At 48.6% G+C, this 20,121-nt stretch overlaps 1 protein-coding gene across 1 annotated transcript in view; it reads left to right on the top strand.

The window, feature by feature from the left end:
* The first annotated feature begins 5,219 nt into the window (after nucleotides 1-5,219).
* Nucleotides 5,220-20,121, top strand: part of P3H2 (prolyl 3-hydroxylase 2) — a 76,404-nt gene continuing 61,502 nt past the window's right edge. Inside the window, exon 1 of the mRNA XM_072867007.1 lies at nucleotides 5,220-5,962. Coding sequence (XP_072723108.1) covers nucleotides 5,507-5,962 — 456 coding nt within the window. The 5' untranslated portion in view covers nucleotides 5,220-5,506. The remainder of the gene's footprint in view (nucleotides 5,963-20,121) is intronic.

The following is a 20,121-nucleotide window of genomic DNA, read 5'->3' on the forward strand; positions in this document are numbered from 1 at the left end:
ATGAAACCATTCACACGTCTCATTAACTCTGGACGATGCATTGAAAATAACTGTGTCATATGAGTCTATGATTAAATTTTCTCAGTTTATATCATTTATAGGTACCTTCCTGTTCATAACAGCAACTCTCTCCAAACATGTAAAACTTTTTGTGCTGTCAGTGTAGGAAAAGTGCTACGTAGAGCACAGTATAATAATTCCTTAGTGTTATTAATTGTTGTCATCTTAAATAATATAGGCCATGGAGGTATTTTAAACCCAAGCTCAAAGATACAGGCATGTGGCCAATGCTTCCAAGACACCAGTGTGCCTGTGGTTGTGTATTTTGTACTTTTTGAACTTTGTTTTTACTGGTTTTTAATTTATAACGGCAGTAAAGTGCAGTCCAAGTTTCCAAGTAAGCTAAGTGTACAGGCACTTGAAATTTAATAAGGTTACACTGTTGCCTACACATGGGAAGACACAAGAATCTTCTGCTTATGTGATTTATATGATTGTATTTCTCTGCTGAGTGTCAACAGTGAGCCTTTTGTTCTACTCGTCTATGCTCTTGTATTAAGGTTTTTATAACAGATCTAGCACAGGGGTTTCTGTGTATCACAAAACACCTGCAAACTAAAGCACATGTTCAAAGCCTTGAGAGGCACAATGGAGGGATCATTGCAGAGATGGCTTTGGGGAGTTAGTTTTGATTTGTACTGCAGAAAAGAAGTGATGGCAAATTCTAGAGCACAAAACCTTGTCCAAAACAGGCAGAGATACAATAAGTCCCATGAAACGAAGCAGAGAGACAGGCCAGACCAGGACAAAGAAAAGAATGAGCTGTCAAGGCTGATATTAATAATGGAGTGTAGCAGAGAGAGGTGTGGACAAGCACATGTCTTCTGCCTGGGCCAAGTCAACTTTACTGGATGCTGCAAAGGAGGATATGAGATGACCTTGACAGCGTGTGTGAGGAAGGATATGCAAGTGGGTGATGCACTCAGAGCAACATTGTAAGCAAAGCTTTGCTGGCAATCATTTTGCAGTCCATCTGCAGAGGTAATGTCTCAGCAGATGTCAAGAGGAAGTAATAAAAAAAGATATGAGATGGACATGCCTTGAAGAAATGTCAGGATAGAGGTCTGCTAGGACAGAGGACATCCCAGGTTCTTGTGATTGTAGATTATGGAAGAACACACAGCGTTTGATCACAGGTCAGATGTCTGTCTGGGAGAAAATGATAGTCAGCTGCTCCCAGGTCCTGAGCCTACAGAAATATTGCTAGAAGGAAGTAAAACTGAAAAGGTTTAGGAAGAAAAATTAAAGACATCCTGTTCACCTGTGCTGACCTCAAGTCATCAGCAACCCATCCGGAGTGATGTGTCAGAGACAGGCTCAAACGTACAGTGGAACAGCTGTGGGGAAGCAGATTTGCGTGTCCAAAGAAGAGCAACGAAGCTGGTGAAGGGTCTAGAGCACAAGTCTGATGAGGAGCAGCTGAGGCAGCTGGGGTTGTTTAGCCTGGAGAAAAGGAGGCTGAGGGGAGACCTTATTGCTCTCTACAACTACCTGAAAGGAGGTTTTAGTGAGGTGGATGTCGGTCTCCTCTCCCAGGTAACAAGCAATAGGACAAGAGGAAATGGCCTCAAGTTGCACCAGGGGAGGTTTAGACTGGATATTAGGAAAAATGTCTTCACCGAAAGGGTTGTCAAGCATTGGACCAGGCTGCTCAGGGAAGTGGTTGAGTCACCACCCCTGGGGGTATTTAAAAGATGTGTAGATGTGGTGCTTAGGTTCATGGTTTAGTGGTGGACTTGGCAGTGTTAGGTTTACAGTTGGACTTGATGATCTTAAAGGTCCTTTCCAACGTATACGATTCCGTGATTCTGTGATTTGTAAGTCAGCAGCAAAGAAATGACAGGTACAACCTGAAGCAGATGGGGTGGCATCCCCAGCATGCACCTTGTATTCTCTCCATCCATATCCTGCTCTGTCGCAATGTGCTACATCTTGCTATAACAAGAATAGTAATTTACAGAGAAAATTCCTCCTTGGTCACTCATCCTTTCATCCCTTCTGAGCCTAGACTAGTTTTATGTGACTCTGATGATGGATTTTTCCTAGGAGGGTCCCAAAACATGACCAAGAGTTATTATTGCAGCACATCTATTTATTTGGTATTCATATCCTGTCATTCACAGACATTCACAATCACTCCCACCCCTCCTTGAACAAAAAAGGTGATGGGTAGATGGAGATATTCTACAGAATTCAGATCTGGATTCAGATCTAAATAATGAAGTACTTCAGTCATGGTTTTGATATAATCAATAAACCTGTACTTCTGTACATGAACAAGGAGCAAGGCCCTTAAGTGAGGGTATGTTGCACTTTTCCATGTGATTCAAAGCTCTCTCTCTCACTAAGGCACAAGGCTGAAGAGGTCATCTGTGTTTGATTTGGGAATTATAAAGTTTGTCCATGCATTAAATACAAAGGCAAGCCTACAAATGAAACAGAGAGGGCTTGAAACTTAAGTATGCTTGTAAAGTGCATGTTGAAAAGCCATTTTGAAAGGCATTCTAAAATTTGCTCTTATCTTGTTGCCAAATCATCAGTGGTTTGACCCACATAGAGTTTTCCTCAAGAAAAAAAAAAAAAGCTTCAGATGAATCTATTTACGTAGGAAAAGGTCTTTCAAAACAACTGCACAGGGGCCAGGATCAACATCTGAACACGGACGGAGTTGTTACATTTTTAGAATTATTCCTTTCATTAGAGGCATGAGGGATATCTCAGGCATCTTGGGGCCTGATTCAGAGTTGTAATATCCTAAACTAGTAATTGCTCTGCTGGGTGAAATCCTGCCTTTATACATGCAAGGCTTATAACCCAGCTCCTTTCCAACTCTAATAAAGGCAAGCCTACCTTGCCTACCATGCTGTTGGCTGTAGCAGCTGCGTTGCTGAATTATAGCTATAGTTCAGATCTTCTGCAAGAACAAGACCCCCAATCAGAGGACCAGCAAACTTCTTTCCATCTGGTGGTTGCCTTTGCATTTAGGCAGTGAGCAGGGGCATAGAAAGAAGGGTGGTTGCTCAAGCAACTGCACTGGAATGACCCAGAGACGCCCTGGATTGCGTGCCTTGTATGTGGCAACTCTTTTTGAGCTCTTTGCTGCAATTAGGTAGCCGTGAACCATCAAGGTGAGGGAAAGCATGACCCTAGGCAGGAGGACTGCAAAGCGGAGGTAGTGGCAGTCTGGTCCCAGAGTGAGTGGGTGCCAACAGAGAAACCCCTGGAGGAAGTGCAGCAGAATTGGGCTGCAGGGTGTCAGAACCAAAAACCTTTTCTTTACTGTTTCAAAAAGGATTTTTAATGAAAGAAACACTGGATCAGAAAATGCAGCTCTCTGAAATAAAACATTTTGTTTGACTTCATTCTCTTTCCAGTCATTCATGTACTTTCTGCATTCCTTCCTACGCAGGGCCTCGATGTTATCACTGCACACGCAGAGATGTTGCTGACTTGGAAACAATGTGGAATTACATACAGTACTTCTGCAAATATATCAACTGAGGTGCACCCTTCAGAAAGTGCACCCAAGGAGCCGGGTGCTTTATCACTGTGATTTGTGGCAGAGCTGACTCCCACCCTAAACTTGTGCAGTCACTAGTGGCACAAATCCAGTCACTCTAGGCAGCAAATCCTCAATTGACCATTGAGAAGGTTGAATTAGCCCTCTCATAACATTGCCTCTGTTCCCCAGGAGTGCTGATAACCCTTCCCTTGCAAAAGGCTTTATTGGGACCTGAGAACTCGTATCGCATGGGCAAGTGGTTACCGCACGTACCTCTCCCGCTGGAGATCTCCCTTCAGTGTGTTTGGTTCCTCTGTTGTGAGTGCCCTCCTCAGCATGCCAGTCTGGCAGGGCAGGAGGATGGAGGGACACCCAAACCTTTAAAATATTTTGTGCCAATTTGCAAGAAAGCAACAGGGAAGATTGTTATGAAATCTTTGCCAGATGGGAAAACTCTTCACCAAGAACTCTAGTAAATCTCCAGACATGTGGGAAAAAACTTCTCTTACGTGAAACTGTCATAAACTGGACTCCATAATCTGATCACTTGCCCAAAGAGAGGGTGCTGAGCCCTGTTTCGGATCCTGGACACAGCAGCATAAACGAGAAACAATTTGATGAAAGCCACTAGAGCAGCAGAGGGAAAGCCCCACATGACCGCGAGGAACATCTGGCTTGATGCAATAACAAAATCTGGACCAAATGGGTTTCAAGCATCTCCCATTTCCAGCTATTTTAGTCTATGAAAAGATAGCCAACAGTTACAGAGATATTCCTGAAATGTCTGAAATAACTAAGGCCACAATCCCTGGTGAGAGACCCTACTGAGCACAGTGCTGTATGCACAGACTTTGGAGTACTCGAGCCCAGAACGGCTCACAGTAAAGCATCTAATGGGATCCAGGATTTGCCCATTCTCTCTCACTCAGGAAGAGCTGATTTCAGCGAAATTAACTGTATTAATATGAAAAAGTTCTTGCTGACAGGTGTTCAACACTGAGATTATTTAAAATGCCAACTAAGATTTTTTTTTCGTGTGTCACTAGGCTGCATTGCCAAATGTCTCGTCACAAGAATGCCTGAAAATTAATGAAAAAAATGAGTAACATTTTTGGCAGGGCAGGGCTTTGCAGCATTGGAAGAGAGAAACCTTGGAAGAAGCGAGACAAACACACAGCTGGGAGCTGAAAAGGCTTCACCAGCCACTCACTGTGCCCATCCCACATGATTTATTTGCGGAATTCCCAGCGGCGGGGGGCTGTCGGGGCAAGAGGGGCTAGGGATGGAGAACCCAGCGAAAAACGGCTCCGAGCACCAGCCTCGCAGAGGGGCAAAAAAAGCATCCTGCGAGTAACGGCGCCGGCCCCGGGGATGTGGGGAAGCAGGAGGAGGCGCGGGCACGGCAGGGAAAAGAGGGAGGAAAGGCTGCTGCTGCCCTTTCAATCACCCCGGGGCAACTTAGATTTCACGACGTCATTTAAAAATCCCTGCAGCCACGGGGCGAGTCCTGGAGCGGGGATGCTCCGAGCGGCTCCCGGCCGCTGGTTGCGCCCCCCGCCCCCCCGAGCCGCCACCTCGCTGCGGGGGGGCCGGGGCCGGGGCCGGGCCGGGCCGGGCGGGGCGGGCGGCGCGGGGCCCTTTAAGAGGTGCCGGCGGCGCGGGAGGGCGGCACAGGGCCGGGCGTGCAGGGAGCCGCGCCGCGGCACCGCCACCGCCTAGGGCAGAGCCGCGGCGGAGCCCCTCGCACGGCCGCCGGACCCCGCTGCACCGAGGTCCGTCGCACGGACCCCCGGACTCCACCGCGGCGGACTCCACCGCACCGCCCCTATTGCAGCCCGCCTCCGGGCCCCATCGCACACCGGTGCTCGGACCCCCGTTGCGCACCGGGGCCCCCCGGACCCCACCGCACCGGGGCCCATCGCACGGACCGCCGGTGCGGCGGGCATGGCATCCGGGCGCTGGCCCTGGGGGGCACTGCTGCTGCTGCTGCCGCTGCTGCCGCCGGCGGCGTGCCGGGCGGGCGGCGGGTGCGCGGGGGACGGCGGCCCGCTGGAGCCCTTCGACGCGCTGTACGCCAGCGGCGTGGAGGCGTACTACGGCGGCGACTTCGCGGGCGCGGCGCGGTGCCTGGAGCGGGCGCTGCGCAGCCGGCGGGAGCTGCGGGCCGCGCGGTTGCGGTGCCGCCGGCGCTGCCGCGGGCAGGTGCGGTTGGCGGCGCCGGGTCCGGGCGCCGGCGGGGACCTGCCCTTCTTCGGCTCGGTGCTGCGGCGCGCCGGCTGCGTGCGGCGCTGCGAGGAGCCGCGCCTGGGAGCCGCCTCCCGCCACCGCGCCGCCGAGGAGGTGCGCGCCGACTTCCAGCGCAGGGTGCCCTACAGCTACCTGCAGCGCGCCTACATCCAGGTAGGCACCGCCCGCCCCCCCGGGCAGGGCTGTCCCCCGCCCCCGCCTCCCAGCCGCCCCCTCCTCCCAGCCGCCCCCTCCAAAAGGTTGTCCTCTCTTCCGCCCTCCCGAAACATCCCAGCTGTGGTCCCCCCTTCCGTCTCTCTCTAGCCGCCCAGGCATGGTCCCCCCCTCCATTCTCACTGACGCGTACGGTCAGCGGCCGTGGCCTGTTCCCGACACGGAGCATCCTGGATAGCAGCTCGGACTCTGCCCAGCCTTGGCTTACCTGTGCTTTTCCTGTTCTGTTTTTTGTTTTGGGGGAGGGATGTTTCTGTCGTCTTGTAGTGTAAGATAGCGTAATTCTGAAAATGATCTGTCTTCGGTGGAGAGTTTGCAGAGAAAAGCCCCCAGACACCCCCCGCCCCCGGTAACACCCCGATGCCCTCTGCTAGGCAAACTGAGCTGATGCTGTGTTCCAGGAGCTGGGAGTGTGCGCAAAGCTGGGAGGTGTACAACCTCTGCTACTGGGATCCGATGGTCTTTATCCTGTTGTGTGATATGAAATACTTTGCATAACACTGGACAGTCAGTATTTAGCAGCCACTGACATCTTGGGTATCATCCTCTTATCCCAGTAACTTCTGCCTAACTAACAGCCCAGTAGCTGTTACCTTTTCTGAGGAAAATGGTGTTATTCTTTGAACTTCCTTGCCAAAAAGAAGAAGAAGGGAAAAAAAAACCAACCCATGCCAGAATAGTTGATGGTATTTTTCTTTTAGTTCAAGACTTGTGCTCTGTCAAGCCAGGTACCTGTAGTGAGTCTTCCTGTTCATGACTAGTAAGGACAGAAACTGTGGGAATTTTATTTCATGCCAAGCTGAATGTTTAAAACATTTCTGGAACATTTCCCTCTGGAATTCTGCTTTATTTGAGCACATTCATAACCTTTTAGTTGCTATAGGCAACTTAATGGGTGAAGACCCGCACAGCGGAGCACAGGGAGGGTGATTCTGCTGAAATCCATTTCCAGTTGGAGAAGCAAACATCTGTCCTAGGCAGTGCCAGTGCCTGTGGTGCAGTGCCTACACAGCAGCAGAACAAGGAGGCAAATCAGCTACTGCATTTTAAAACCTTTTGGAAAATAATAGCTATGTTGCTTTTTCTGCACTTCCTTTTCTGTCATTGCCTTAAGGTCATTTTTATAAGTCAGGGACTAGAACTGCATTGGCTTAAACTCTCATGTCCATGTGCTGCATAGAGTTCCTGAAAGAAATCCTGGGAGTGTACTGGGACTATAGTTGGCTCATATGCAATCCCAGTGAAGCTGGCAGAATTTTCCTGCGGTCCTTACCTTGAAGGATGCTCTGTGTAATGTCACCATCTGTGGGAATTGACACTAAATTTGCCATCCTAAAAAACTAAGAAGTGATTTCTTCTTCTGAATTCAAAGGCTTTCCCAGAGTCCCAAAGGTTTGCTCACATCAAGCTCATTGAAAAACTTTCCTCAGAATTAGGGAATGGGTTTTTTGTCTCCCATTTCAGTAAAATTGATATACAAAAATCCAGATGATTTGGGAATATGGTCTGTTCTCCTGTTTCTGCTTCTGCTGGGTCTGAGGTTTTTTATTTTCCTCATTTAAAAATGCATTGTAAACTTATCAAAGGAATGTGGTGAAAACAGACTTTTTTGTTACGTGTGACTCATCTTCATTTGCTTTTGCAACGTCTGGAGATTTTATATGCATGCTAACACTTTGATTTGTCCTGCTCTCTGATGGAGTAGCAGATGTTCTTGCTATCTGCATGGATGCCCAGGTTTCGGGCACTGTAGCCAAGGGAAGGTACTCTTTGAATAGAGCTATTTACCTTTTTAATACCTTTTTCTTTAACCCTGTCTGATGCTCTTGGGTTTTCTAAGCAGCACTCTGATCAGCTTTGTCCCACAGAGCAACCTGCAGTGGTTTGTCCACATCCTTGCCCTGCTGCTGCCTGTGCGTGAGCTCTGTTCCCAGGATTGCTCTTTTGATCTGGCTCAACAAGTCTGGGTGCAGAAGAAAATGCCTCACATTGGATTTGCCTGCACTTGCACAAAGCATGAGGTCTGATGTCTAGCACTTACATACACTCGGATGTGAACCATGCCCTCGTGCCACGGCTGAGTGCCAAGGCTTTGGCATCTTCCCTGAGGGTTGGGATGCATCAGCACACACACCCTCCAGGGAGACCTCGGCTGCAGCATCTGCTCAGCTTTTCGTCTGAGAAGGGGAGCTGCAAAGCGGGATTTGTGCAGACCCTCTTCCCTGCCTTGCCATGAGTGCATGGGCAGGCTGCACGGCTCCGGGGGCAGCTGTGTGCCTCCCCTGTTTCGCTCCTTGAAACCAAAAAGGAAATGAGATGAGGTTAAACATCCTGCTGTGTATCCTATCTGGCCCCTCCCTGGGCTGCGTGGGGAGGCCTGGATGCTGGCATTTGTGTGGGGTGCCGGGCTGGACGGACCGCAGAGGTTGGTGGCATTTGTGGTTTGAGAGAGGAGAAGCAGCCTGGAATGTGCTTCCCACCTCCCACTCCTGCTGACCTTGCACTTGTTTGTTTCTCAGGAGGGGAGAAACACCTCCCTTTGGGAGGGAGTGACAGAGCAAGGAACAGATTAAAAAAATCGAAGGGTTTGGCTCTTGTGCAGTGCTTTGAAAAATGGTGCTGAATAAACATGAGCTAATCCTTGCAACACTCCTGTGGGGTATGAAAAGCAAAGGCTTTCAGTCCTGCTGGACAGATGCACAGGCCAAATGTTGGCCAGCACCCTGTGTGCCTCTGCCACTTTTGCGGCAGCGGAGCCACCCTGTCCTGCCACCCAGCTGGGATCTCCCGCTGCCTCCCGTCTCTCACTGCAGAGCAAGTGCCAGCACAGTGTGGCCCAGCTGTGGTCATGTGAATTAGGCTCTGCAGTGAATTGGTGGAAAACTGATGTTAGAATTGGAGGTTTGTGACTTTCTTCGCTGCATACTGGGCCATAGCAGTGGCTGCCTTGGGCTGCGTTGCTCCTGCTTCTGAGCAGATGCTTGAGATACTCCTGCACAGAGCACAGTAGAGGTGCAGGGAGGTGATGATGTGGTTAGGTTACATACTGATGGTATCCCTTTGTGAGAAGATGTCCCATCAGCCTCTAAACCCATGTCACTCTATCAGTTCCCTAAATTATTTCCTAATTTTATTTTTTTCCTCTGTGCTTTTCTGAAATACAAACAGTAGCCGTCTGAAAACCACTGTTCTGTTTCATGGATGTGATCTGAGAGTGTTTTTGGTAACTCTAGCACGATATCAGGGGAGGCTGTGGTGCACTGCAGGACTGGGACAGCTTGTGGATTCAGCTGAAGGTTTCTATAGACTTTGGGCTCTGGATCAGGCCTCTGAGGTTGACTGCAGTCTCTACAGAGACTGTAGACACATTGCTTTGAACAAGCAGCCCAAGTCCAAATGTGCTCACAAGTCTTCTTTGCAGCTTCCAAATATGTATTGTAAGAAGGAAGACTCCTTTTCCTAGGATAGCTGATGTTTTCAGGTAATTTAGAAATATACTGGGTACAGCTAGCTGAGGCAGTTAGAGTGGGACGGGTTGTGAGAAGATGTGGAAACAGAGATGAGAACATGGCATTTAACTCTTGTAGTGCATGTAGTGGTCTCTCCAGCCCACAGAGAAAAGGTCCTTCAGTGGGTTTCTGATGTCATGTCTCATGGGCAGAAGGGCAGTTTGCCTCATGCTGGTGGCTCTCTGCGGTGTGCTGGCTGCTTGGTCTTTGTCAGTGAAATACCCTCTAGGCTTGGCAGGTGGGTGTGGGGGGATCTCTTTGCTGTCTTAGATATTTTATTAGTCATGTCCTCCTTGCTTTGCTGCCTTAGTCATCTTGTTTCTGTTAAAACCTAGCCTGCAGGCCATGATGTTACTAACCTGCCCTTTTTGGGGGTTTTCTAGCTCTTTGAGCAAGTGGAGAAGGAGGAGACAATGTACACCATGCGAGCCTTTGCTGGCCGTGAGCTGCTGACTCCATAGCCGTGTTGGAGCTTGCTGCGGATGGTCTGCCATGAACCCTGTGACAGAGCACCGCTTCCAGTCCTGGTGCTGACTCCTGCAAGTCAGTCTGGTCCAAAAATAACAAGTAACCTGGAAAAGTTGATCGCTGTATTAATTACAAAAACAGGTCTTGCCTCTCTTCTACCCTGCTAACCCATCCCTCAAGGTCTCTTTCCCTCATCTCACCTTGTTCCCAGCCACGGCATTCCCTGATCTGTTTGCTGAGTGATTGCTATAGCCAGTTTCATTTTCTCTGTGTATTGGTGTGCTGCTCCTGAGCGCTTGCTCCCATTTTGTAAATGCTGACTTGCAATGGTCTCATTTTTCCACTTGCCTGCATGCCCTGCTGCATATTGGTGAAGTACGGCAGGAATCAAACGTATGTAGTCTGTAACCACCAGCCTCGGCTCTAGATGAGGAAATGCCTTTTGGTCTGTGCTTGCATTTAAAACAATAAATAAAACAAATCTCTGGTGCATAGGACATTGCTCCTGTCTTAGTAATGTGAGATTTTAAGTAGAATAAAAAGTGCAAGAGTCCAACTCGGTCTTCTTCTTCTGTCTTTGTCTTGAGTTCCCCCTTGCTGTGTCTGAGTTGTGCTTCAGTTCCATTATCATCACGATTTCATGTGTTGCAAGCATAAACCAACAATGTTTAGGTTTTTCGTGTTGTAGGAGAGGCTGTTTATTTGTTCTTGAAAGTTGTTTCTTTTTAAAAAAATCTTTTTCTGGTCATACAGACTTTATAGGGGCAGCTTAATCTTTCTAGTGGTCTTGTTTGGGGAAAACATTGACTTTGCGCCGTTATCTTCTCTGCTGGGTCTTCCAAGCTGCAGCTGATGGAGCAGTGCTGGAGGCACTGCTGTGAGTGTGTCCTTGGGTCGCACCATGCTCTCCTGCTCACCAATGCCACCAAGATGTCTGAAATGCAATACAGACACAATAATAACTTGATAAAAGACCATAGGAGAAAAAAAAGGAAACATAGTGGGAGCCCAAACTCTCAGAAACCTTTGTGATACAGATTATTGCCCTACTTCAGGTCTGCCTTTGAAAACTCCCTATTTATGGGAATCCAAACTCAAGGGAGGAGAAAGAGAGAAAAAACAAAACAAACAAACCTAGACCTCTAACCACTCCAAACTGATCGTTCTCTCTTCTGCTACCAGCTACACTTGGGCATCTGTCTCTGAGCACCTGTAGCAAGCCTCAGGATGGTTGTGAAGACATCTCCACCAAATTCTTTCCATCTCGAGTAACTACTCGCTGCTGCCCATCTCTGCGCTGTTGCGCTGGGCCAGAGTCTTTTGTCTCCTTGACAGGCATCTAGATCACCTACCTAGGGATCATGAAGTAACTCTGGATTCACACTAATGTAGCTGCTTTGGGAATTTGGTTTGTTTCACTCAAGGGCTGATATTTTCCATAAACGTTTTGTTCCATTTTCCTCCATTCTGTAATGCTGCATGGACTTAAGCAGATAACGGTGTCCTGTCCTGGGGTGAAACGCAGCCTTTGGCAGAAAGGTGGTGATTTCATTTATGGCGTCTCATGGATAGTGACACAGAATAATGTGCAAAATCACGCTAATACAAAGTCTTTGCGGGAGCAGACTACTGAGGCTATTTCTCACCACAGCCACCACCTGTCCTGCGAGGTTTGCCTGGCCAGTTGGTCTTGTTTTTGTAGGATTTATATGACACATCTCAGACAAAGACCTATAGTAGAGCTATCAGATAATAATTACTATTTGGATTATTACTATTAGTGGTGTTTATTTATCTTTAATCTTGAGAATTGCTATTACTCAGATACTGGCTAAGTAAATAGATCCCAGAACTAATCTCTTGGAACGTCTCTTTATTTAGATTTTCTGAGAGAGCATTCCTAGTCTTCACCAGAGGGTAAATGTTAGTGCTCAGAAAGTTAAAATTATGTAGACAAAAATAAACTCAGTTTATGGGATGGAAAACTCTGAGTCTTGATGGTTGGGTCAGTGTCCCGGGTTTAGGGCAGAACTAAATATCCTGCCCTAAACCCAGGACACTGACCCAACTGCCCCTGCCCCTGTTCTTGCTGACCACTTCAAATGAAATGTTTCATTTTGAGTTGAAAGTATTATCAGAGAGGGAAAGAGGTGCCCCAGTGGCTCAATACTGACATGAGCAAATGCGCATGTTTTTGTGGTGAAGGTGAGATAGCAGTTGAAACCAATGTACTAAGAATTACACTGGACTCCCTCACTGTCTTCACAGGAGACTCAGTCTTGACTTTTTGGACTTGACTCCAGGCTAGTGTTGCACTAAAAGTTAGACTAGATGGTTGCAGTGACTTTCTGCTGGTTTTTTTTTTGTTTGTTTGTTTTGGTTTTTTTTAATAGAGCAAATCCAAAAGCAAAACTATAGTGTTTGCAGATTTCCACATCACTTCAACTGATAGTAAATCAGCACAGCCCTGCTCAGCACCACTGTGAATCAGGACACAACCAGTTAGCACAAACTGGTCTTAGAACCACTAAGCCCATTGCATACAGGCTAGTAATCAGCCATTTGATGGCCAGGGCTACTTTTTGTCTTGCCAAGTTCCTCTTTCTACCTCATAGCTATACAGTCGTGCCAGGGCTCCAAAATATACTGGCAGCAGGTCCCAGCCTGCAAAATTTCTCATCCTTTGGAGAAAAAAAGGTAAGCCTGGATTCCTCTTATTTCTTGAAAATCCCTGGTGCCGTGGCTTGGATGATGGAGAAGACAGTACTGTGACTCACATGGTTTCACTGGATCTTTTGAGGCCTTGATCTAAAGGCATCCCAATGCATGAGCTAGGTTAACATTCCAACTCGGGAAAAACTGGGCACCAATAGTGCAGGAGAGCCCATTGGCTTTGGAGAACAGACTCCCGCTGCTGTGCTGTAACCTGGGAACCTGCCCCTTCCCTGTTCTTTTATCTCCTTAGTTTTCTGTGGTTTTTTGCACCTTGCTCATCATTCATCTCATGACAGCTTCCTCCGCTGGCTGCTCCTTGGCAGAGCCTTGCTGCTGAACTGGCCTGTCCATGTGCTGCATTGTGCTGGGATTTGTTAAATGGCTTTTTGCGCTGCCTGTTAATTCTCATCCATTCGCCCTAGTGAGCTCTGCTCTGGCTTCTGCCGAGTCCTTTTGTTGTCCTTGGCCACAGGAATAACTAATGGTAGCTGATAATGAACTGCATGTGAATGAGCAATGCAATTTAGCCCTGCTAAGCAAACTTCTGTCCAGTACTCACTAGCTGTGCCTGAGGTTTCAACAGGATTATTCCCATTTCCTTGTACAACTGGTGATTTCATCGTGGATGGTGTGGGCAGTAATGAGAAACCATTGTGTCAGTAGCTGAGCCATTTGCTGCCAATCTCCTGAGCGTTGCAGGAGCCTTGCTAGCAGGACTCAGGGCTCAAGGCAGGGCTTGACATCTGGAGCAAGGGATTCAGGGGTTATTTATCTTAGTTTTTTCCTTTGGAGGTGGTATGAATTAGTCATTGTGGTTGGGTTTGTTCCTGAGGAGTAGGGACCCCTGTACTCCGCACATGGCGTATTTCCATGTGTGTAGTCTGGACCGAGGCCGGGCTGAGTTTGGATACATCAATGTGAACCCAGGGTGACCCAGCTGAGGGCTGTGGAGTTTCTCTGCCTTTACACTGGGGAAACTGAGATCAGGATTTGGCCCGTGCTTTTTAACAGTAACTGATGGCAGGGAGGAGGGCGCGAAGTTCCCTGGATGCTGTTGTTTCCAGCCAATGTATCGGCAATAAGGTACTGACATTTTTATTTCTTGGCCGTGAGCTGGTGATGACTAATGAAGGCAGGGGGTCTGCCTGTGTGTGGGTTCAGGCAGCAAAGAGCTGTTCCTTGTCAGTCTGTGCCTCCCAACCAGTCCTCCTCCTTCCCATGACAACTGGTCAGTTAAACAGACCCTCCAGAGCTGACGTCAAGGGTCAGGGATTTGGCCACCGAATAATTATAGCAACAAAAATAGCATCCCCTCCCCACCCCTTCCTTCCCACACGCTCCTGCTGAATCCCGGCTCATAAACGTCCTTTTTTACCTTCCTTGGATGGGAAGCAAAGCCCACGTGTATTAGCTGGAACATATGGCAGCGTTTGGCTGCAGCCCATCGGTTGTGAAGGCCAAATACTCACTTGTAGCTTCTTGTTCACTTAAAAAAAAAAAAAAGAGGAGAAAAACATGTTCTTTCAGGATTGGATGAAAGGCTGAGTTATGCTCATGCTGAGATGGGAAGCAGATAGGGTGCAGGACAGCACGCTGACCATGCTGTCATGCTGAGGAACGTGTTCCCTCACACTGCGGAGGCGACAGCTGCCACCACCCTCCGCTCCCTGCCCTGATGCTGGTTCTCAGGTCAGGCAGAGTTTGCAGATGGGCTGCCTGGGAGAATGTCATTAGCACCAGGGCAGCCAGGAGGTTTTAAATGTGGGGTAGCCACAAGCAGGAGAAATTTCTGTCTTTGTAGCACTAAAGGTTTTATTAAGGGTGGGAGGAACATCTGGGAGGTGGCAGAAAACACCTGAAGGAGCAGAACATGAAGTGACGTTGTCAGAAATGGACTGTCTAGCACCAAAGCGTACCTTTGTCCCGAGAGTTTCATTCCAAGGCTTTAACATCAGATTTGAGCAGTGAACAGTTTCCCTGAATGTGCTGAATGACAGGGGCTCCTATGGGAGATGCATTCAGTGCTTGAAAACTGGGATTTAGGTCCAAAGCCAAACTCACATTTCCACCTTTAAAAAAATCTTGTTTCCACTATAGCAAATTGCATACTTAGGGTATAGAATTAAAATTTGGTAGCAGATCAGAAACATGTTTTGGAGACGCTGTTGGCACCAGGGAGCGGTGCGAGGTGCTCTGCTGCTTCTCTCCCATCACCGGCTTTGTTCAGGGCGATAGCACGCTGTGTGCAGTCGCTCTCTGCCATGTGCGTGTCCGAGCTATTTGTAGTGTTGTGAGTGTGGGTACTGCAGCACAGAGCTGGTGTAAGTGGGGTTGGACACGACACGGCCATCGGGAATAGCTGTGGCTGCAGTAAATGGCAATTGATGCTAATGTGGCTGCTTGCTGACCCGCATGAGGCTGGTAGGCTGCCCTAGCAGAGCCAAACCTTTGCTTGCCACCTTGCCAAGTGGCATCGCTCCTTCCTTTGCATGGAGACACGTTGCCCGGTCCTCTGCTCCTCTTTGGTGCAAAGCCACCCTGGGTCTTGCACGTGCTCCTCTCACTCCCAGCACATGGGGATTTTGCAATGGAATTTAAACAAAAAAAATCAGAAAAATCACAAAAATGGTTGTTAAACGCCAACATGCTGCTTTTCACCATCGTTTTTCCAAAGCAGCTGCAGTGGTGGCATTGATCTCACATCGTGTCCCTGCAGGAAGAAGCCTGAGACCGTGCTGTGTCCTCTCAAAGTCAGAGGCAGGAGCACTTGAATCCGGAGAGCCTTCTACCTGCAGCTTTGCTGCAAAAACAAAGGGTGGGCAAATCCTGCATGAGAGTATTGCAGGTAGGGCACTGCCTAAACCGGCAGCTCTTTGAGGTCAGGGCTGGACTCCAGAGGGTGTGATGGGGAGGTGTGCTGAAGTTCATAGCCCAGGGCTGTGGGTGCAACTTCTTTTGAAGATGGAGCCAGCCGTATCCCTTCCCAGAAAAGATCAGTGTGGTACAGAGAGAAAGAGCTTGGAAAATATCCTTCAAAATATTTGCTGAAGGTGTTGCTGTGACTGCCCAGGGACTGAAGCAGAGCCTGTTGGTTCCCTTGCTTAGAAGGCTCTGTTTTTAAACGGGTTTTTGCCAAGGCACTGCTTGTTCTAAGGCTTAATATGTATTCTGGGGCATCCGTGTCCTGAGTTACTCTGTCTCTTTGGAAGCAGATGAGAAACTGCAAAGTTTCATTGAAATAGTCTGAAAGGAAGAGCACTGACTTGCGGTACATTGCACTGTGCTGCTCTGGAAAACACTTCCCCGTCCAGGGCTGCCAGCCTCATCCAAAGGATCTGTGACTGAGCAAGGTATTTTAGTGATGGGGAGGAAAATGCGTTGGTTTCCATTTTTCTTACTTACAGAGCTGTGTAATAAGTGGATTTTTTAATGCACTGGTATTCCTGAGATGCTTCATTGAACAAAACCTTTCATTTTGTTCTTGAGAGTCTTTCTAGGGATAATCTTGGAGATGTGTAGGTAGGTGATAAGGGATTGCCTTTTTTTAAGGACTCTATTAAACTTCATTCTATTTTAAGGAAGCTAGAATTAGTTAAAAAACGTTATTTTCAGAGAGTTCACCTTACCCATGTCCCTTTCAGGTGTGTTGCAAAGCATCCTGCCTGCCAGGACTGCTGGTCTCTGTGTCGCAGGGGCTGAGAACAGACAGAAGTTGTCTCACATGTGGGCAGCACTGATCCTGGGGAATTGCTTGCAGGCTTTTAAACAAGAGTTGTGAGATGCACTGATCTCCAGAGGTGGGTGAGGGAAGGCCGTTTGTTTAGAGGGAACTCACGTCGCTTTTGGGAAAGGCTTTTATTGGTTGGTGGTGTTCCCAAGTCCTGCTGAGAGCAGGAGGTTGGGGCAGGGTTTGCTGCAGCCTGAGCGAGTGGTGCTGGTGCATCTTGTGCTATGAATTACCGTGGTGCGGAGTCAGCATGCTGTGCGTAGGCACTTCAGGGTGCTGCAGCGACTGCAAATCCCCGTTGTGGGCTGCTGGGGAAGCTGGCCTCCAGCCTCGCAGGGCCTGCTCCAGCACTCCCACCCCCGGGGCAGGCAGGGTGTATCCATTTCACACAGCTCTGTGCAGCCATGAAGCTGGTTGGCATGGTGCAGAAGGGGTTAAGTCCCCCCAGGTTGTCTCCAAATGGGCCCAGCTGAGCGATGAATGGGCCAAAATACAGCAACCTGTGCCAGCATCACTGGTGTGGGTGTGGACCAGGGCACCTGACAGCAAGCACAGCCTCCTCAAACGGACAGCATGGCAAGAGTTGAATTGCTCTCATGTTTGGTCACTTCTGTTCCCTTTGCTTTAAATACTAATGTCTTTTGGCAGCTCGTAGTTCCCTTCATCCCTTGGTTGGAAGTCTCACTCCGTTTCCTTTAACATAAGCATTGCATCCTGGTGTCCAGATGCTGGTGGCTCTGCTGCTTCTCCAGAGTCAGCACTCCAGGGTCAGTCGCGGACTCGCTGGCTGTGACTGCCCATTCGAGTTTGTCTCTTCCTCCAGCCAGCCACCTTGGCTCACTAGGGTACCGCTAATAAAACTTGATTTCAGACTGGATCCTTTTATAAGGCAGGCAAATGTCAAATAGCAAATAAAACAGCAGTGTGCCGCTTTAGGAAGCAGAGTTTGTCCACTCGGCAGCTGTCAACTGCGTGTCCAGCCCAGGCTGTGCTGCAAGCTTCTGGTAGCTCTCTGCAAGCATGTTCTGTGTGTTGTAAGGATGCAAAGGACAACCTCAGGCTCCCACTCCTCTTTACATCAGGCAGTCAGGTCCGGCAGTTCCCATACAGCTTTGCCTCTCCAAATTGCCTGCGTCTGAGCTGTCCATGCATCCTGCAGTCCCCTCCACTTGGCTGCTGTGGCAGACCAACAGTGCTCTGTTTTATCTGCATGTGCATCCAGCTGGGCAGTTATTCAGCTCTAGGCAGCTAACCCTGTTTGCCACAGAGCTCCTTCCCCAGGTAATCACAGAATCATATAGGTTGGAAAAGACCTTAAAGATCATCAAGTCCAACCATAAACCTAACACTACCAAGTCCACCACTACACCATGTCCCTAAGTAATGTCCATGCCTGGCCTGTAGCCTTCAGCAGGGTTACAGCTGAAGCCTAGCTCAGGCAGGCTTCATGCAGCACTTTTGTCTGCATGGGGGAGCTGGAGGTGTTACACCCCTGGCTCCCATCAGCATGATCCTTGTGCTCTCCTGCCGCTTCTGTTTCTGCGTGTTGTGCTTTCCCAGCCATCCTCCCTGCTGCTCGGGTTTGCTGTCTGCCACCCAAACTGGCTGAATCTTTCTCGCTGTGACCTGAGCATCCCTAGACCTGACTCGCCACCGTATAAAGGGGCAGATCCTATACATACTCAGTGCTTTAGTGCTGGAGTAGGGTCTCATTCCAGCGGCCTCAATGACTTGGGTGTAACTAAGGCACAACATGCGACATCAGTGCCTGGTTGTTCCCCAGTGCCCGAGCGGGCAGTTCAAGCCTGGATGATGGGAAGGCTGCAGTGATGAGCGTGAGAGGAGGTGCCTGGGGGAGGCAGCTCTGCAAGGCAGTGGGTCGTAGAGGACAAGGCTTGTAGCTCCCCCGCTGCCCGGGATGTGCAGGAGAGTTTCAGTTTCGGCAGCTGGCCTCTCCAGTGTGACAGCTGAAGCTCTGGGGATTGAACTATTCTACGATTCTATGATTCTGTGAATGTTCCCAAGCTCAGCTTAACGAAAGAGATTTCCCCATCTTGGGGGACTCATTCCAGCCTGATTACTGTTTGGGTTTTAGATGTTCAACAAAACAGTCCCTGGAAAAAGACTTTTGCACTGTGGCACAAGGCTTCCCACAGCATTGTTTTTAACTCTGAATCACTGTTATTTTAATCAGCGTACTTCTGTTTTCCAAATCTATTTTTGGATCCTTGCTGTGAAATCTAGCTAGATTATAGACTCCTAAATAAACTGGTTTTAGCCTCTAATGTTTTTTGAATCAAACCAAACCAGGTAGAGAGACCTGAGTAATCATTTGCCTGGACTTTTTCTTGGAAAGTTACGGCACTTAAAGCTGTCACTGACCTGCCAGTAATCAGTGTGCTCAGTCATCTTGGAAAATGCAGAGTAGAAACCATACTGTCCTTCATGATGCTTTTGAGAAGTATTAGATAGGAAAGGTTTGCTTGCTTCAGGCTTATTGTTTACATTCCTGTTCCTTTGCTGTTGTTTTACAGTTCAGCTCCCAAGTGGAATTGTCAGCAGAGTCAGGCAGTGGAGCCGTGCTCAGAAAGGGCTCCGGGTCCTTAGGATCTTCTGTGCTGCTCTTTGGGGTTGCTTTGGTATTGCAGCCATCCTGTGCTGAATAGCAAAGTCCTGCTAAGTAGGATTGACAGTTGTGCTCTTGCATGCTCTAGGTGTGCATCATAGGCTCTTCTCATGTGCGCAGATATGCATGGAGCTGGGGTGATGAACAGGAAAACCCTACTGGTGTTTGCCTGTGCTGCACACCTGAGATGGGAGGGACTGCTCAGGTGTAAGAGCCAGCAACACTTGGCCCTGTGAGTAAGGGATTATTTCACTGGGGTAAGAATGTACTCAAGCCTAGAAAGAAGCGTCTTTGGGAAGTGATCAGGCTTACTGTGCCAAGTGAAGCAGTATGCTGGTGTAGCTATCAGTGCTTCTAGGTGCCGTGGTACAGCTGGGTCAATAGTGCATTATATGAACCACGTCACTGTCCATTTTATTGAAGCTACTTTATGCCAAGTTTGGAGGTTATCCTCTACCATTGACGAAGGAGAGCTAAGCCCAGACAGCTGAGCTCTCAACCATATTTAATTTTGCTCTGTCTGCTCTTGGGGCCTGGGGTAGGAAAGGTAGAGTTTGGAGAAAGACAAGGAAGGGAGAAGCTGCTTCTCTTTTCATAGTGTTTCCTATGTGCCAGGAGGACCATCAGGCCTTTTGGAGGTTATCCTTGTAGATTCTTCTGTTGCAAAACTGCAGTAGATTTAGGCTGTGCTATACTCTCCCTTTTATGTGCCAGCAAGCTTTGCCCTATGCTCTTATATACACTTAGTCCTTTAGCAGTCCTGAGCATGGAGAACTAGATTTGCTTTTACTTAGCATTAGGAGTCATAAAGCAGTGCTCAGCTATCTCTTGTTTCAGAGCCAGGACGCTGCTCAGTGCAAGCAGAGACCTTATTCTGCCAGTGACCAGTGACAACAGAAGGATGTCAGCACTAGGGAATTTCAGGCAGAGGTATGTACCAAATGCTGCTGAAAACAGCAGGGTTTGGAGCCTCCTGAGTTGCACACTTTGTTCTTGGTCCATCCTGAGGACAACTGCTCTGACTGCCAGACTGCACTGTAAGTTGGTGATGGAT

This window comes from Ciconia boyciana, chromosome 7 (genome assembly GCF_034638445.1).
Source record: "Ciconia boyciana chromosome 7, ASM3463844v1, whole genome shotgun sequence".
In the NCBI taxonomy this organism is placed as follows: domain Eukaryota; kingdom Metazoa; phylum Chordata; class Aves; order Ciconiiformes; family Ciconiidae; genus Ciconia; species Ciconia boyciana.